This window comes from Triturus cristatus, chromosome 6 (genome assembly GCF_964204655.1).
Source record: "Triturus cristatus chromosome 6, aTriCri1.1, whole genome shotgun sequence".
NCBI classification, from domain to species: domain Eukaryota; kingdom Metazoa; phylum Chordata; class Amphibia; order Caudata; family Salamandridae; genus Triturus; species Triturus cristatus.
In genome coordinates, this window is record NC_140589.1 from 1,859,912,394 (window position 1) to 1,859,929,215 (window position 16,822).

The 16,822-nt window shown below is 42.1% G+C and overlaps 1 protein-coding gene across 1 annotated transcript in view; it reads right to left on the bottom strand.

Annotated features, from left to right (window-relative positions):
- Positions 1-16,822, bottom strand: part of LOC146822216 (uncharacterized) — a 203,951-nt gene that overhangs the window by 93,192 nt on the left and 93,937 nt on the right. Inside the window, exon 8 of the mRNA XM_085613363.1 lies at positions 8,453-8,593. Coding sequence (XP_085469489.1) covers positions 8,453-8,593 — 141 coding nt within the window. The remainder of the gene's footprint in view (positions 1-8,452; positions 8,594-16,822) is intronic.

The window sequence follows — 16,822 nt, forward strand, 5'->3', positions numbered from 1 at the left end:
TCTTTTTTTCCAGTTAGATATAGAAAATTTTCGAAAACTACAAACATTTTTAAAACTATTTTTTAAAAAAAGAAATGAATAAATATTTTTTCAGTGAGTATGGTAAGTCAATAATAATAATTGTAGTCTCTCAAGGACAATGTAATGTGATAAATGATTTTTAGTGTTTTTTTTAAAAAATAAAAAAAAGGTACGCGCACCGTACGCGTACGGTAAAAAAAAATAAAAAAAAGTTTTTAAAAACATTTGTAAAAAAAAGATGAAAGATAAGGTTGGCTCTTAAAAGAACCGTTGTGTTCATGCAGGGACAGAGGAAAGGAAGCATGGGAAAATCATTCAAAGCTACAAATGTGCTGATCTATTTTGTTGTTCACTAGGGAAACACTGGTCTCCCTATGGCAAATTAGACCTTTACAAAATGTGCAATGAATATCAACCTTCCGAAATCGAAGGTTCATTTCCAGAGGGCCAGCAAAAGGAGATTCTCCTCCCACAGATGAAGGGCTCACCTGACCTGCAGAAGAAGGAGTAAGCCCTGCAGATGATGGTCCAGGCTGAGCTGCTGTGGATGTACTGGCTCGTCTTTCTGAAGAGTTACCTCCAAAAAGATGACCATGTGTCCTTCCGTGTACATCCTGGAGATGCCTCTTCATGGTGTGATTCCCAAAGGAATACTTCCTGTTAGGATTACCTCTAGAAAGTACACGCTTACACAGACAGCAAGTAACTAAGGGTGCATTCACCTTTTGCTGGCCTTCTGGAAAAGTAAAATAATCCCAAACATAAGAAGGCTTTTGTTTCCTCGATCTCTGCCTCAAGACAGTGCTGCTGGTGCTAGGCTCACTCTCAGAAGAGCTCTGCTGTTCTGCCATCGTATCCCAAAGACAAACCAGCTCCTTCTCCCAAGGGATCACAAGCAGAAATGAGGGGAATGGGTGTGGTGTAGGAGAGTTCTAGAACTGAAAGTAGTTTCAACCAATCAAAAGTTGTGTTTCATGATCACATGACCTACCGTACGCTTACGGTACGCTTACGGTACGCTTACGGCAAAAAGTACGCATGCGCGTAAAAAAGACACGCGCTTCCGCGCATGCGCATAACAGTCACTCCCCGGCACTTCCGCGTAACGTGCGCGTGTGGCGTAAGCGCGCACGCGTCCCACGCGCAGTTCGCGCGGCTACGCAAAGTGCGTAACTATACGCAAGCAGCGTAGATAGATGACGGACGTTGCGTAAACCGTACGCTTACCGTGAGCTTACGGTACGCGTACTATAAAAAAATAAAAAAAAAATAAAAAAACTGGAAATAAATTTTACATGTTTATTTTAAAAAATATATTAAAAAAAAAATATTTAAGGATTTTTAAAATTTAAGCATAGTCTTTATAAAAGGTAAGAAAAATAAATTAAAAATATGTTTGAAAAAAATGAAGAATAAAAAAAAAATTAGCATTTAAAAAACCTTGCAAATTCACTGAAAAAACCATGGGTTTCACACACGTTATAGTTAGGAATTAGCATTTAAAAAACCATAGTAATTCAGTGAAAAAACCATAGGTTTCACACATGTTATAGTTAGCTGGACATTTTACTCATAAAAAACCAATGAAATTGCCCCGTTATAGTTAGTTCAGCTAACTATAACTCGCGCGCCCGCAATGCACTGCTGATGACGTCACATATTACATCACTCATGACATGGTCAGTGACATCACTCATGACATCACTGATGACATCTCAAATGACATCACTGATGACATCACTGATGACATCATCCAGTGAATGTGTGTTATTCTGAAAATTAAATATGTTTTATATATGTATATCTCAAGGTCGATGGAAGAATAAATGGGTATATAAGTGTCTAAATGGATGATTTGTTTTTGAAAAATTGATTGTGTAACTGACTGATTAAGTGTATCATAGTGAATACATGGCTTAGTAAGTAATGTTTAAATATGTAAATATCTGTATCAGTCTCTCAGTTTGTGTATAAGTGGCTGCATGGGTTGGTGAGTAGCTACATGGGTGTCTATATAGGTTAAAAGTTGGTTTTTTGAGTATCAGTCTGAGTGTCTGCATGGTTCGGTGGGGGGTATTACGTAGTGCATAGGTGCATGAATGAGTGGCTCACTGTTTGTATGTGTTGAAGACAGCATGTGTGCAGGACTGTATGGGTGGATGAGTGTGTGAATAGGTGTGTTAGTGAGTGACTGACTGTCTCAATAGTGACTTTATGAGTAACTACATATGTTTTAAACTAGTATATGTGACTTTTGGTGTATATATGTGAGTATATGTGAGAGTGAGAGATTGAAAGAGTTCCTGTATGAATAAGTATGTGTTTCTATAAGTGATTGTTTAAAAGACTAAGTATGTGTAAGTTTCCGTAGAAGTAAGTATGGTGGTGTGTGTATAACTGTGTATGCAAGTAAATGTATGTTTGATTCTTTATTAGCATGAGTGACTATGTGTGTGAGTACCTCTATGGATGAGTGGCATTGTGTAACAGGATGTATAGGTGTATGAGTACATATGATGAGTGAGTACATGTATGAGTGACTGTATAGGACTGTTGGTGAATGAGTGGATGTGTATGTGGATCTTAGAATTACTGAAGAGGTTGTTGTAACTGGTATTGGTATATCCATTGTTTTGAACATTGTAGTTTCTATTTTTGAATGTGTGTATCAAAGGTTATATTAGGGTGAGAGGAGGTCTGCCACTCTTTCACAAGGATGATGTCATCAGTGATGTCATCAGTGATGTCATTTGAGATGTCATCAGTGATGTCATGAGTGATGTCACTGACCATGTCATGAGTGATGTAATATGTGACGTCATCAGCAGTGCATTGCGGGTGCGCGAGTTATAGTTAGCTGAACTAACTATAACGGGGCAATTTCATTGGTTTTTTACGAGTAAAATGTCCAGCTAACTATAACATGTGTGAAACCTATGGTTTTTTCACTGAATTTCTATGGTTTTTTAAATGCTAATTCCTAACTATAACGTGTGTGAAACCCATGGTTTTTTCAGTGAATATATATATATATATATATCCAATGAAGACCTCCCAAAAAGAAGCCAGAGGACGCAGCGGGGAGCTTTCGGGAACACTATGTATGGCATGATACATTTTGGCGTTTTGCCTTCTTCAGATGCCGCTAGCTTGACGGGAAGACTCCTCCTCACCCCCTTGAAATACACAGGTCCTCCCAATGTGTGGAGGTCAGCTGACTCCTCTGATTGTTCACAGCTGCAGTTCGATGGTAGAGAAGTACAGCTCCCATGGAACACTGTTCTGGTAAGTACTGTAAAAGGAGCCACAATGTTATTTCCTTTAATGGAAGCTGAAAATACCGAGCAGAGGGTGGGGGTTTACATGAAGAAAAGAGAGTCTCGTAAGTCACAGTCCGGCATTCCCTCAGGTCCCCAACATTCCAGCCCCAAAACCACAGTTGGGCCGGGCTGTGAAACTGTGATTCAGTTATCCAGCTTCCCCGTGAAGTCACGGGCTGTACCGGACAGCAGCCACTTGCCTGGCTAGGTGTTGTGGCGGTCCTGCGAAATCCGATCCCTCGGTGAACAAAATGCGACAAAGCCGCGGTGCCAACAACTCGCAGGACTCTTTGTAGAACGGGTCATCTTTCCGTGCATGCTGGCAGGCAAGTAAACAATCCAACGAAGACCTCCCAAAAAGAAGCCAGAGGACGCAGCGGGGAGCTTTCGGGAACACCTTTATTGACAGCTATGTATGGCATGATATATATATATATAGAGAGAAAGAGAGATAGATATATATATGCACATGAAATTATGAGTAGCCATAGCCACACTGTACTTATAGTTAGGTTTACCAAAATATAAGAATTTCACCATTTATAACTGTGTGCCCATTTGACAAATATCCACAAACGTTTCCAGACATTGGCAGAGTATGGAAAATGTTACAGTGATTAGTCTAGGGGGGCAAAGATAAGAGAGGTGTTCAAAAAGGTGTTTGGATGCCAATGCATTTTTCCAATTGTATTTCAGTGAAAAATTACCTTAGTGATATTGGCTGTTGTGCTTCTATCATGACATTTCATGGCAAAGACTAGTAAATGTGTAGTTGGCTAATGACTGCCTTTGAAAAAGTTAAAGGAAGTTTTTTTGTTTTAGGTACACTTAGGCTGTGTATGTTTTTTAGCTATATGTATGTATTTTGTTTGATGTTTTCCCTTGCCTATTACCACTTAATTAAAGTGGTAATAGGTAAAGAAAAATATTCATAGGTTTGTATATCTTCCCGAAACAATGTGTGGAGTACTGCAGTACTGCCTTGGGAGTACCACAGTCCTTAAAAAATGCACAATATACTTTACTACACTATATTTTACAAATATAGTGTACTACAGTATTTTTAAAACATATTAATGTATTTTTATATTTAACGTATTTAAATCTTCACAAAAATGTCTATGATGTACAGTGGTGATACCTAAAAATTACTGTGCTGCTAATTCTTTTTTCTTTAAAGCGCAGTTCTCCCTAAATTGCTGGATAGACTATATAAACAATTGTAAATACATATCTCTAACTATTACCACCTTTATAAAGTGGTAATAGGTTGGAAACAAATATAAAACCTAATGCTTATCTATATAAGGCCCTAAACCAGAACAAGCGAAGGTGTACTGAAAAGGACAAGACTGCCTTTTATATTTTGTAAAGACAGCTATTAGCCTATCAGGTACTGCCTTCTTATCGGTATGTACCACAGTATATGGCTAAGTTACCATAGTATGCAATGGCACAATGGAGTACTCCGCCTGCCACCCTAGCGGTGCTGGGACCGGTCGCCAGTGGTGCGGCAGTCCCACACCTGCAATTAGGATGCCGCCATGGGGATGGCATCCTCCATTCCCAGCATTGGTGCGGGAGGTGCTCACAGCACCGCCCGCCACAATGCTGGGAATGCCCTGTGTGCATTGTCATGCACAAGGTGACAGGCACCATGAGGTGCCTGCCACCTTGCCCATGACAATGTAGGGGGTACCAGAGGTACCCTCCATGTGCACCCCGACCACCCTAACACCCTGGGGGCCCGCAAGGGGACCCTAAAGTCACAATCCGCATGCCTTTCTGTGGCGGCAACGAAGGCAGCTTCCCGCTGCCTTCCTAATATGGATGGATGAACATATGAGGCCACTTTTCTTCCCGGTCACCTGTGTGACCGGAAAAAAAACGGCGGACGATCTTTCCATCCGCTAGAGTCCCCTCCCACCATACTAATATGGCGGGGAAATGGGTGGCAGGCGGAGGGAAATGTAGGGCAGATCGCCACCGCCATGCGGGCGGTGGCGATCCACCCTACATCATAATCGACCCCTAAGTGTTTTAACACATATACCTTTAACACTAGTTACTCATTTACAAATATTCTGAAAAATTGGCATTTACACCTCATAATCAATTTTGCTGCCACATTAGCTCTGCATCTGTTCACCCACTCTCACGCTACATCTGTTTTAAGTACCACACTCCACTTTATGCTATGCCACTCTACACCATTACACTCTACACCACTCCACTTTACATCACTAGACTATCTGCCACCCTAATCCACTCTATGCCACTTCACTCTACCACACTGCACTCTATGCCACTATACTCTAAACTATGCCACTCCATTCTACGACACTACAGTGAACACCACTACTGTGTATGAGCCTCCACTATATGTTGATCCACTCTACCCTATTCCATTTTATGCAACTTCATTCTAAGACACTACACTCTTACGCTATTCCATTCTACACCATCCATTGTACACAACTGGATTGTACGCTATTCCACTATATGACACTCCACTCTATGCCACTCTTCTGTATACCACTTCAGTATATGCCACTTCACACTACAACTCTGCAGTATACGGTAATACAGTCTACACCACTCCACTCTATACTACTCCACTCTACACTACCCCAATGTGCACCACTTCAATAAACTGTACCCTACTGCAGTCTAAAATATTCAATTTTACAACATTCCGCTCTGTGCCACTTCACTGTACGCTATTCCACTATATGGCACTCAACTCTATGTCACTCAGCTGTAGACCACTACACTCATCATTATTCTAAACTACGCAACTCCACTGTACACTACTCCATTGTATGCCACTTCACTCTACACTTCTACAGTTCACACTATTATGCTCTACAAAACTCCACTCTACGCCACTCGTTTCTACGAGACTCCACTGTACGTCACTCCAGTGTAGGACATTCCAATGTATGCTACCCTACTCTATACTACTGTACGCAAATCTACTCTGCAGCACTAAACTCTATGCTATTCCACTCTATGACACTACAGTCCTCACCACTTGACTCTACGCCACTTCACTGTATGCAATTCCACTCTACATCACTACACTGTACCTCACTCCACTCCATGCCATTTGAGTATACACAACTCTACTGTACGCTATTCAACACCACTCAACGACACTGGACACCACTCCACTCTACCACTTTCTGCTGTACAGTAATCCGGTTTACTTCACTTCACTGTATACTATTCTTCTCTATGCCACTCCATTGTACCCTACTCCAGTCTACGCCACTCCACTCCATACCACTGTACTGTCCACTATCCCACTGTACACAATACCTTCATTCTACTCTATGCCAATACACTATATGCTCTTCCACTGTACATAACTAGACTCTACGGCACTACACTTTACACTATTCACTCTACCAAAGTCCACTGTATGCCACTCCACTGCAAGGTAGTCCACTGTATGCTATTCCACTTTATGCTATTCTGCTTTACTGAACTATACACTCCACTCTATGCTTTTCCACTCTAAGCCACTCTACTCTACACCACTCCACAGCACACTACTCCACTGAATGCCACTGGACTGTACGTCAATTTTATCTATGTTATTTCACTATATGGCATTCTACTGTCCACTAATACACTCTATGCCACTCCAGTTTACTCTATTACAGTGAACGCTATTCCACTCTACACTACTCCACTTTACGCTACTCCACTGTATGCCACTCCACTCTATAGCACTCTACTCTAGGCCACTAAATTCTACGCAATTCCACTGTACACCATTATACTCTATGCCACTCCACTCTACCCTATTACGCTATACATAACTACACTCGACCCCACTCCATTGTAATGAACTCCAATCTACACACACAACTCTATGCTATTCTACTCTAAGCCAGAGCATTTTATGCCACTCCATTCTTGGGCATTCCGTTAAATGCCACTCTGCTGTGTGACACTTCACTCTACCCCACTACACTGTATGCTATTACACTCCACACAACTCTACTGTGCACCACTCCACTCTACACTATTCCACTTTATGACACTATAGTCTATTCCACTCCACTATACGGCACTCTATTGTACCCTATTCCAGTGTACCTCACTTAACTATATGCCACGCCACTCTACACTAATCCACTGAACATCACTGCACTCTATATAATTAGACTTTATGATGTTCCACTCTGTGCCACTCTGCTATATGCCACTCCAGTCTATCCACTCCACTGTACACACTACAATCTATGCGTCTCCAATGTATGCTATACCACGGTACGGCACTCCAATTACACTGTAGGCCACTTCACTCTATGCCATTCCACTATATGCCAATCTACTGTATGCAGTGTATCCTATTCAACCATACACAACTTCACTGTACACCACTGCAGTATACACCACTACACTTTACCTCACAACTTTTTGCCACACAAGTCTATACCAATCCACTGGATGGTACACTACTCTATTCGACTCTACGCCACTCTGCTCTACCCCACACTACTGTATGTCATTCCACTTTACGGTATTCCACTGTGCCTCAATGCACTATACCATAGTCCACTCTATGACACTCCACTCTACACCACTCCACTCTATTCCCCTGTAAGACACTAGACTTCACCGCGCTATGATACTGTCTTTCACTTTACCCTACCACACTCTACTTAACAACACTCAACTAAATGACACTTGACACTACGATTTAAAACACACATTTATTAAAGAATAAAACCATTTACATTTAATTTGAAAAAGTTGAAGAAAAGTTATACTTGGGAAAACTTAATTTAATTCTAATTCTAAAGTTATAGTTATAACTTACATTTCTAATTTGCGAGTCACAAGTGATTACTTACATTTATAATTTATGTACCACCTTCAATTTACTATATAACACGATCCTCCGTACACAGTCTTGACGCATACACACCACACTACATTAACTATAACTCCCCTATTCTCAATGCAGTAGTTACATCCTTACATAATATATAACTTTACACCACAAGAAATCATAGCAGTCATAATAACACTTAATAATCTCAAATACCTTACTTACTACGTATTAAATAAATGTGAGGTATGAATGGTACTCTTACCTGGCACTGCCTCCAGACACTTATTTCCACACAGTTCACAGCATTTCCTGTTCAGTGGGCAGTCTTTATCATCCTGGCACTCTGGTTTATCCAGGGGAAGCTTGCACTTGGCCAAGATAGCTGGGCACATACCAGGTTTGACTGGAAACAACAATAGAGTAATGAAGAATATTGTTATTCATGGAATTAACATCCACGCATGATAAATACCAAGGTTACTTCCAGAGCATCTACTTACCTGTGGAAAGTCCAGTCTTAACTTCGCCTCCCCCCCTTTTTACCACTGACCACATTGTGAGTTCTTGAGGAAAACAATTTAACTTCCTGCACCTCAACTCCCTCATACCTCAAACAAAAATAATGTCTAGAAGGAGAACAATTTCAGTTATGCAACTTAAAATATGTATTTTCTTATTTGTATGTTCTCAAGTCTACCACACCAGATTTTGGTCCAACCCATGTGCTCCCTCCATTTTATACAATGCAGATATCTCAATGTTTCTGTCATTGTTTTTTTTTACTTGACCCATGTTCTCTTGTGACACATATGTTTTCAAATAGTAAAGGAGGGAGACTTTTTCAAATGAAAAACTAAAGGTACACATGACACACCAGCATCCATATTGTCCTTATATGTGCTCTCAGACTCAAAGATGAAAACAAAGTCCAGAGTAGTGCAAATGTTTAAAATGTTCAAATGATAAACAAGGAATACTTATGTAGAATCCTGTTGTTTAGGTAGGATCTAAGGAGGATTTAAAAATGGGGCTGGATGAAGACCTTCTGCAGTGATTACAATGGGAAGAAAAAGAAACCTATTTAAATGAACAAAACAAATATATGTACCTTAAATAATATCCATACGGCAAGTTATATGTAAGAAAATGTTTTTTTTTTTTTTAAAGTAATCAAGGACCTAAGCTGATGTGAAATTGTATTTGATATATATATTTTACTTAAATGAATGTATACTACTTTCAAACAGCAAAGTGCAGTACCACCTTCACTATGTAGAGTGGCACAGGCATATGTTAAGTTCCACTTCAGAGACTCATCGGTTGAGGTAAGAGATTTATTACGTTGAAGACGTCAGAGACCCCAGACAGCTATAACAACAGTAGAACCCTGATCAATCTGAATCACATCCTAGCAATAAACAATAAATTCCAACAAATGATGTCACTGCAGGAACACAGGGATGTTATTAAGGCACAAAGATGTACAGATAAATACAGAATACAACACGCCATCCTGCCCTATACTAGCAAACAAGAGAACTTAAACCCACCGTAACAAAACTAAAAACATAGCTAAAATATAAAAGGAATCATGAGACCTACAAAAGGGAAAGAGTTACTTGCACCTCCATTTTTAAACACAGTCTTTGAGGCATAAAGGAGCTCTTTTTGTGTTGCGGTCTCGTTACTGAATAATCCTTTGATTCTATATTGCCCAACCGAGCATTACTAGGACCTGCGATTGCTAAGGCATCTTCCATAGGGTGAAATTTGGCCATTCTGTGAAGATTCCAGATTTTATGATCACTTGTTCTGACACCATTTTTGAACACCTTGATTATCTTCAAGGGATGACTGAACTTAGAAACTCCATTGCCCTTTCTGGAGGATTTAATTTTGACCCTGGACAGCAGTATCCTTCATCAATTTGTGTGCATCATACAGACACATCCTCCTCAGTATTTTCTCCTTCTCTCTTTTACAACAGCCTTCGACCATGTCCAACTGGTCATTTACCACTATCCTCTTTTCATTTCCACTTCATTGTTGGGAATCCTGCCACTGAATATCTGAAATTGAGGGGCATATCATCAAGGACCAGCGATAATTATCGCTAAGGACACTTAGCGCTAGGATAATTATCGCCGGCTAACATGGATTTTTATAGCTGAGATAGCGTGCTATTAGCAACGCTTATCTCAAAAGCAATAAAAATCCTAGCACTAACTGCCAAACGTGAGATTTTCACTGGAAACCCAGCGATAATCTCACGAAGTTTGGCGTTAGCTTGATGATAGGGCAAGGCAAACTTAGCCATGATATCCACCTTCCATAGGATATCATGGCTAAGTCAGTCCTGAAGCAGGCGTAAGGAAAGTAGCGATAACAGGGGTTATCGCTACTTTTCTTGCCGCTATGCTTCATAGCGAGGGGCCTGATGATAGGAGAAATGTCGCTTAGCGACATTTCTCCAGTCATGTCAGGGCAGGAACGCACACTTTGCATCTCATTAGAGATGCAAAGCTGGGCGTTAAGAATTCGGGCGCTAATGCAAGGTTTCACGCGATAGAGTGACCTTGCTGATTAGGCGATAAAATTATCGCCGCTTTTGGCCCGAAAACGGACGCAAAAGCGGCGATAATTTTTTATCGCCTCGTTGCTGATATGCCCCTGTGTTATTTATCCCTGTTGATGAGTGCGGAGTTAAATGGAACTCACATACTATTTTTCCTAAGTTCACTCTCTCAGTTCCCAATATTCACAACTGCCTACTGCAGGCATTCTTTTAGCACTCCCATGAAGCTCTCCAGAATGCTGTTACTTTTGGGATGATAGAGTTTAGCTTTACCATGTAGTACACCCCTTGCCTTAAGAAACTCCTAATTCACACTTGTGCGAACTGCACTCAATTGTCCATAAGAAGAGTTGCAAGGAAACCTTCTTTCTCAAACAATCCTCTAAAAACTGGATAATTATACTAGACCCAACCAAATTCACTATGTTGATCTCTGACCAATGAGAAAACATGTCAATACAGACGACAACATTTCTGCCACACGTCTTGATCTTTACAGGGCCCAAAGTGTCAACTGCTATGTCTACCCGAGGGCCGGTAGCTTGCTCTCTCACAACCATGGGTTGTGTTATGCATTTCAACACCCTATCGCTGCATGTACAATTTACACAATTTCTTACTTCCCCTTCAATCATCACATTTATTGCTGGCCACCTGTTACCTGTTCTAACTCTTTCCTTGGATTTAGCTATCCCCATATGACTGGCATGAGTATTCTCAACCAACTTTCTTCTTAATTCATTAGGGGGGGGCGCCAGTTTGCTTCCCCTCATTAACAAGCCCCTAACCATGGACATTTCTTCTTTACGCTGACAATACCCTTTAATATTCACATTGCACTGGCTCTTATCACACTAACCATCTCTAATCATCGTCATGACTGTCTGAAGAACAGAATCATCCTCCAATTCCTTTCTCCTCTCCTCTTCCTATATGATACTATCTGCAATGAGACACAAATGTATTTCCTCATCAACTTCTTCACCACCAAAGATATCATTACATTCCAAGATTTCTTCTGGATCATTGGAAGTTAGATCAGCATTGTCACCTAACCTAGAAAGACAATCTGCTGCAAAATGTTGCTGGCACCTGGGATGCATGTCATGTCAAATTCAAACTCCTGGAGAGATACAACCTATTTATGTATTCGATCAGAAATTCAATCCACACCTTTTTTTAAAATGCTTCCTTGAGGGGTTTGTGATCAGTTTTGATTATAAACTTTTTCCCCCTTTGAATCTTCCTCAACTTCCTTACAGCCCAGAAAATGGGCAACGCCTCTTTCTCAATAACTGAGTAATTGAGTTTAGCTCCTCTCAAACCTCTAGAGATGAACAATATTGTCCCGAGTTCCTCTTTTGATATCTGCATTGACACAGCACCAAGATTTTAGAACTCACATCAGTCATCACACGTTTCATCACTAGGTTGAAAACTGCTCAAACACACAGCGTTATCCAGATTTGCTTTAATACATTCAAACTCTTTTTTCACAGATGTCACACCATCTAAACTCCTTCTCTTTTTTTAGTAGACTGCACATTCCTACTTTCTTTTTAGCAAATTGCGGGACAAATTTGTTTTAAAACTTAGCCATGCTGAGAAACTTCACCAGCTCTTCCTTGTTCTTTGGTGAGTGAAGATTCTTGATTGTCTCCACTAAACCTTTCTTTGGTTTAATGCCATTACCAGTTGCAATGTAGCCCAAGTATTCAATTTCACAAACAGTGTATTAACACTTTTCTAATTTCAGCATTAGGCCACTCTTTTGTAGTCTAATCAATACCTCACGCAACCTGATGTCATCTTCATCCAGATTAAACCCATGAATGAAAACATGTTCCTTGTATATTTTTATTTCATCAATACCCTCCAAAACCTTTTCCATTGCATTTTGGAAAACCACATCAGCAGAGATTAATCCAAAAGGCATCCTTAAAAATGTAAAGATGCCAAAGGGCGTAATGAAAGTTGTAAGCTCTTGGTATGAGGGATGGGATTTTAGTTGATGATAGGCTGACATAAGGTCAAGAGAAGAAAAATGTTTAGCTCCATTGAGAGAACACAACATTCCACTAATGTTGGGTAGGGGATAGTGATCAACAGCCACCACTTTGTTGATCTCTCAAGTCAATGAAAAACCTGGCTTAACCATTGGCCATCCGGGCCATAACAACCAGAGCGACCCACTCCGTGGCTTCCACCACCTCTATTATGCCATATTTGACTAATGTATCCAATTCAGCTTTCATATTATCTTGTTCCTTACTTTGACCACTTTGGGTTGTGCATCTGATTTCAAATTATTAAATGTAAATTAGTTTTAAGAAACCCCAATTTGTCTTAAAATTATTCTGGAAATTCCTTCACCCACTCACATCACCCCCAGATACACTCCGATGGAAGGCATATCCTTAACACACACAAAGGGATTCTCATTTGGATCGACATAGAGGTACAAGTCACGCTGGTGGACCCAACTGATGAGAGACTCTCCCTACATGGAGACGCACATTTTCCCTGGTATGATTCTGTCCTTGAACTCAATGGTGCCCCAAAAATAACTACGTAACTCTATGGGTTCACCACCATAGCCCTTGAGTTTAATGTCAGGCCTTCACAATTTTACCCTTCCTTTCAAATGCTGACCATAAAAGATCTTGGGAATAAGTGTTACCTCAGTACCAGAGTCAAATGTGATTTTTACTGGCTCGTCATTAACCAAAACCACCTCTAAGGGGCCATCTGAGGAACGTTCTTTTACTTGAAGAATACTTACTTCTTCAATATCATCATCCTCATACTCTCAGTCTATTTCCCTTATATTTTTTCCATCTTTGTTCAACTTGCAAACACTTGGAAAAGTGACCCTTATGACCACACTTTAATTTGGTTTGTTAGCCATGTCACCCATATTACCATACAGTAGCAACTACAGAGAAACGTTTTCACTTTACTAGACTTTTTTTTACTTCACTGGAACCTTCTCACTGAAGGATTTATCTTGGACTAGTTTAACCACTGAAGATTCACCTTTGTCTTATTTAAAGGTCTCTTTATGAATGACCTCCACACAAGCCCTCGAATGTTCATGTGTTTTGTTATTTGTCAACACCTCTTGCAAAGAAGGGTTGTCTTTTTGCCACATACTTTCTCTGGCTTTGTCTACTGTACACTCTAACATGAACTGATCTCTCTGTTGTTCCTTATTAGCTGTATCAAACTTACAGGTAGCAGCTAACCTGCAGAATTCAGTGATGTATTGCTCTACAAATTCCAATTGACATTGCATTCTCCTCTCAAAACGATAATGTTCTAAAACAGGCTCAGCTTGGGAAGATGGTGCAAATCAAGTTTTTGTAAGCGGGTTTTGTATTCATTTAAGTTAGCAGTGTCACTGTCAAATAAACTGTGGAGGTACTCAAATACCTTTTAGATCTTGAGGTCCAAGGCAGTGCATCAGCAGAAGCACCTTTTATTCTGCACAGATGTGTCACATACCCTTGCATAGTGACTAAAAGATTACACCATTTTTGCCATTGTATAGGAGGTTCACCAGGTGACATAAGGAAAAATGGAGGTGCTGTCATATTGTGCACATTGAAGGTAAATGTTATTATTCAAACAAGCGCAAAATGATAGTAGAAAGTGGGATGCCCCTAATAACTTAGTATCAAAGAACCTTGGAACACGCACTGGTGTCTGGCTTGATACAGAAAAAAGGAAAACCTGCAAGAAAATATAGTTGAAAAAATGTCCAAATATATGCAGTTAAGCAATCCTCAAGGAACAAGAACTACACATACAAGAATCAATAGAACATCTTTTCACAAAGAAGCTGCACCTGATGAATGAGTCCACCAGATGAAATATTAAGTAGACTGCAATGTTGAATCAGCCTCTTTTCTTATTATATATATATTACCTACTGGCAGTCGCCAGTAGGTAGTTATAGTTAGGACCTAGTTTCCTAGGAAAAGCATTTTTTGATTTGGCAATATCTTCGACGCCATGACGAATAATCGCGAAATTTTCAAAAAAACAGGGTTGGACCGCTCAGTTTGTATGTCGAAAGTTTTGGGGTGATTCGTCAAGCTGGGGGAGAGAAAAAGGGGGGTCACAAAGCGCGTTTCCTCCATGGTATTGTCTATAGTTACTTTATTACTTTATTACAGGCTACAGCCTGACCTGCTGAACGGAATTACACCAAAGTTGGCAAAAAGGTAGGGCTTGGTTTAAACTGCACCCTTTTGGTGTAAATCCGTTAAGTAGTTCCTGAGAAATGTAAAAAAGAAAAATATCAATATCTGAGCATCAAGGAGGGTTCGCAAATCCTCCCAGGCACAAGCTTCACTCTGATTGGCTGTCAACACTCCAAACCAGAAAGTGTTGGCAGCCATCTTGTGATTCGGTAACCGAGTCACAAGAAAAAGGGAGAAACAAAGATAAAAAAGCATGAAAAGGGGGTAGGGTACAAATACCCACTAGGCCTCCTCAGGGGATCCCACAAGGACCACCTAGGCCCAAAATTAGCGCTGGGGTCGCAAATCCGGCCGTGAAAATAAAAAAAAATGAAGCACTGGCTCCTTCACTTCATTTAAATGAGCCCCTGGGTGGGCCAGGTCCCGGGGGAATGCCAACATTATATCACAGGGGCCCTGGGGATCACCACCTCCCTGGGGCTATGCAAATAATATATGGGACAGCATGTGGCCCCCCTGCAGCCCCGAGGACCGCCAACTCCCCGGGGCTTGTTTATTAATCTGTGGAGGTCCTCCCAGGCCCCCCCAAGCCCCAGGGACCACCACCCCCAGGGCTTTACTTAAATATGAACGGGGGCACATGCCCCCCCACAGCCTGGGGACCGCCACCTCCCCGGGGCACACAGAAAATGTTTTGAGGGTGGGGGCCTCACAGACCCCCAAGCCCCAGGGACTGCCACCTCCCCAGGGCTTTCATCAGTTATATGTGGGGGCCCCATGGGCCCCCAAGCCCTGGGGACCGCCACCACCCCAGGGCTGTGCAAATGATGGGAGTGGAGCCCCTAATGGCCCTGGGGACCACCACCCCCCAGGGCCGGCTCCTGCAATGTCCCAGGGTGTCCACCCCCGGGACATTGCCGTTTGCTATGGCAGGGTGGGAGCACGATAGCAAACCCTGCTTTGCTTCATTGAAGTGAGAGCAGGAAAACCTGAGGTCCTCAGGACACAAGAGGACCTCATCACCCAACCAGCAGTGTGCCAAGAGTTTGCACAGTGGTGTGAAAAGGGGGCACGGCCTCGGACCATCTCTCTGCAATCCAGCTGTGTGAGGCTTACTGGAGGTACCTGGTGGGCTAGTTGGCCCCCAGGGACCCTCAGTATTCAAGGGGACTAAATCTCCCAACTTAGAACGCGTCAGGGGGCACGTTAGAAGAGTCATGCAGGGAGGGGACGGTGCCTCTGGCAAGTTGTCGGTTTCATTTTTTAATTTTATGGGATGGGAACCGCGTGGCCACCCTTACCTGTGCCCCTTTTGGCCACAGGGACCCCATCCCTCGGGCCTGGCAGCCTTTTTATTTATTTTTTGAATCTTGGGGAGAGGGGCCGCGTAGCCCCCCTCCTCAGGCCAATCATGGCCCTGGGCACCCCATCCCCTGGGGCTGGCCTTTCCGTTTTTCTTTTTTTAATATTTTTAATTACAGGGGAGGGGGCCACGTGGCCCCCCTCCCAGGCCACATCTGGCCCCGGGACCCCATCCCCTGGGGGCAGGCCTCACTGTTGGGGACCTTGGAGGGACCCAATGCCCCCATGGACCCTGCCAGCTCTGCGCCTCCAGCGGGAGCTGGCATTGCTTTTGCACAAGGGGAGCTACTGACATGCAGCTCTCCTTGTGCAAAAGCTGCTCTCATGTCCAAAAACCAAAGCAGAGTTTGCTATCACAGGGCGGGGGCTCCCGCCCTGCCATAGCAAACAGCAATGTCCTGGGGATGGGCACCACGGGACATTGCAGGAGCCGGCCCTGGGGGGTGGCGGACTCCAGGGCCAGCAAGGCCATCTGGAGGGGGGCCCCGTG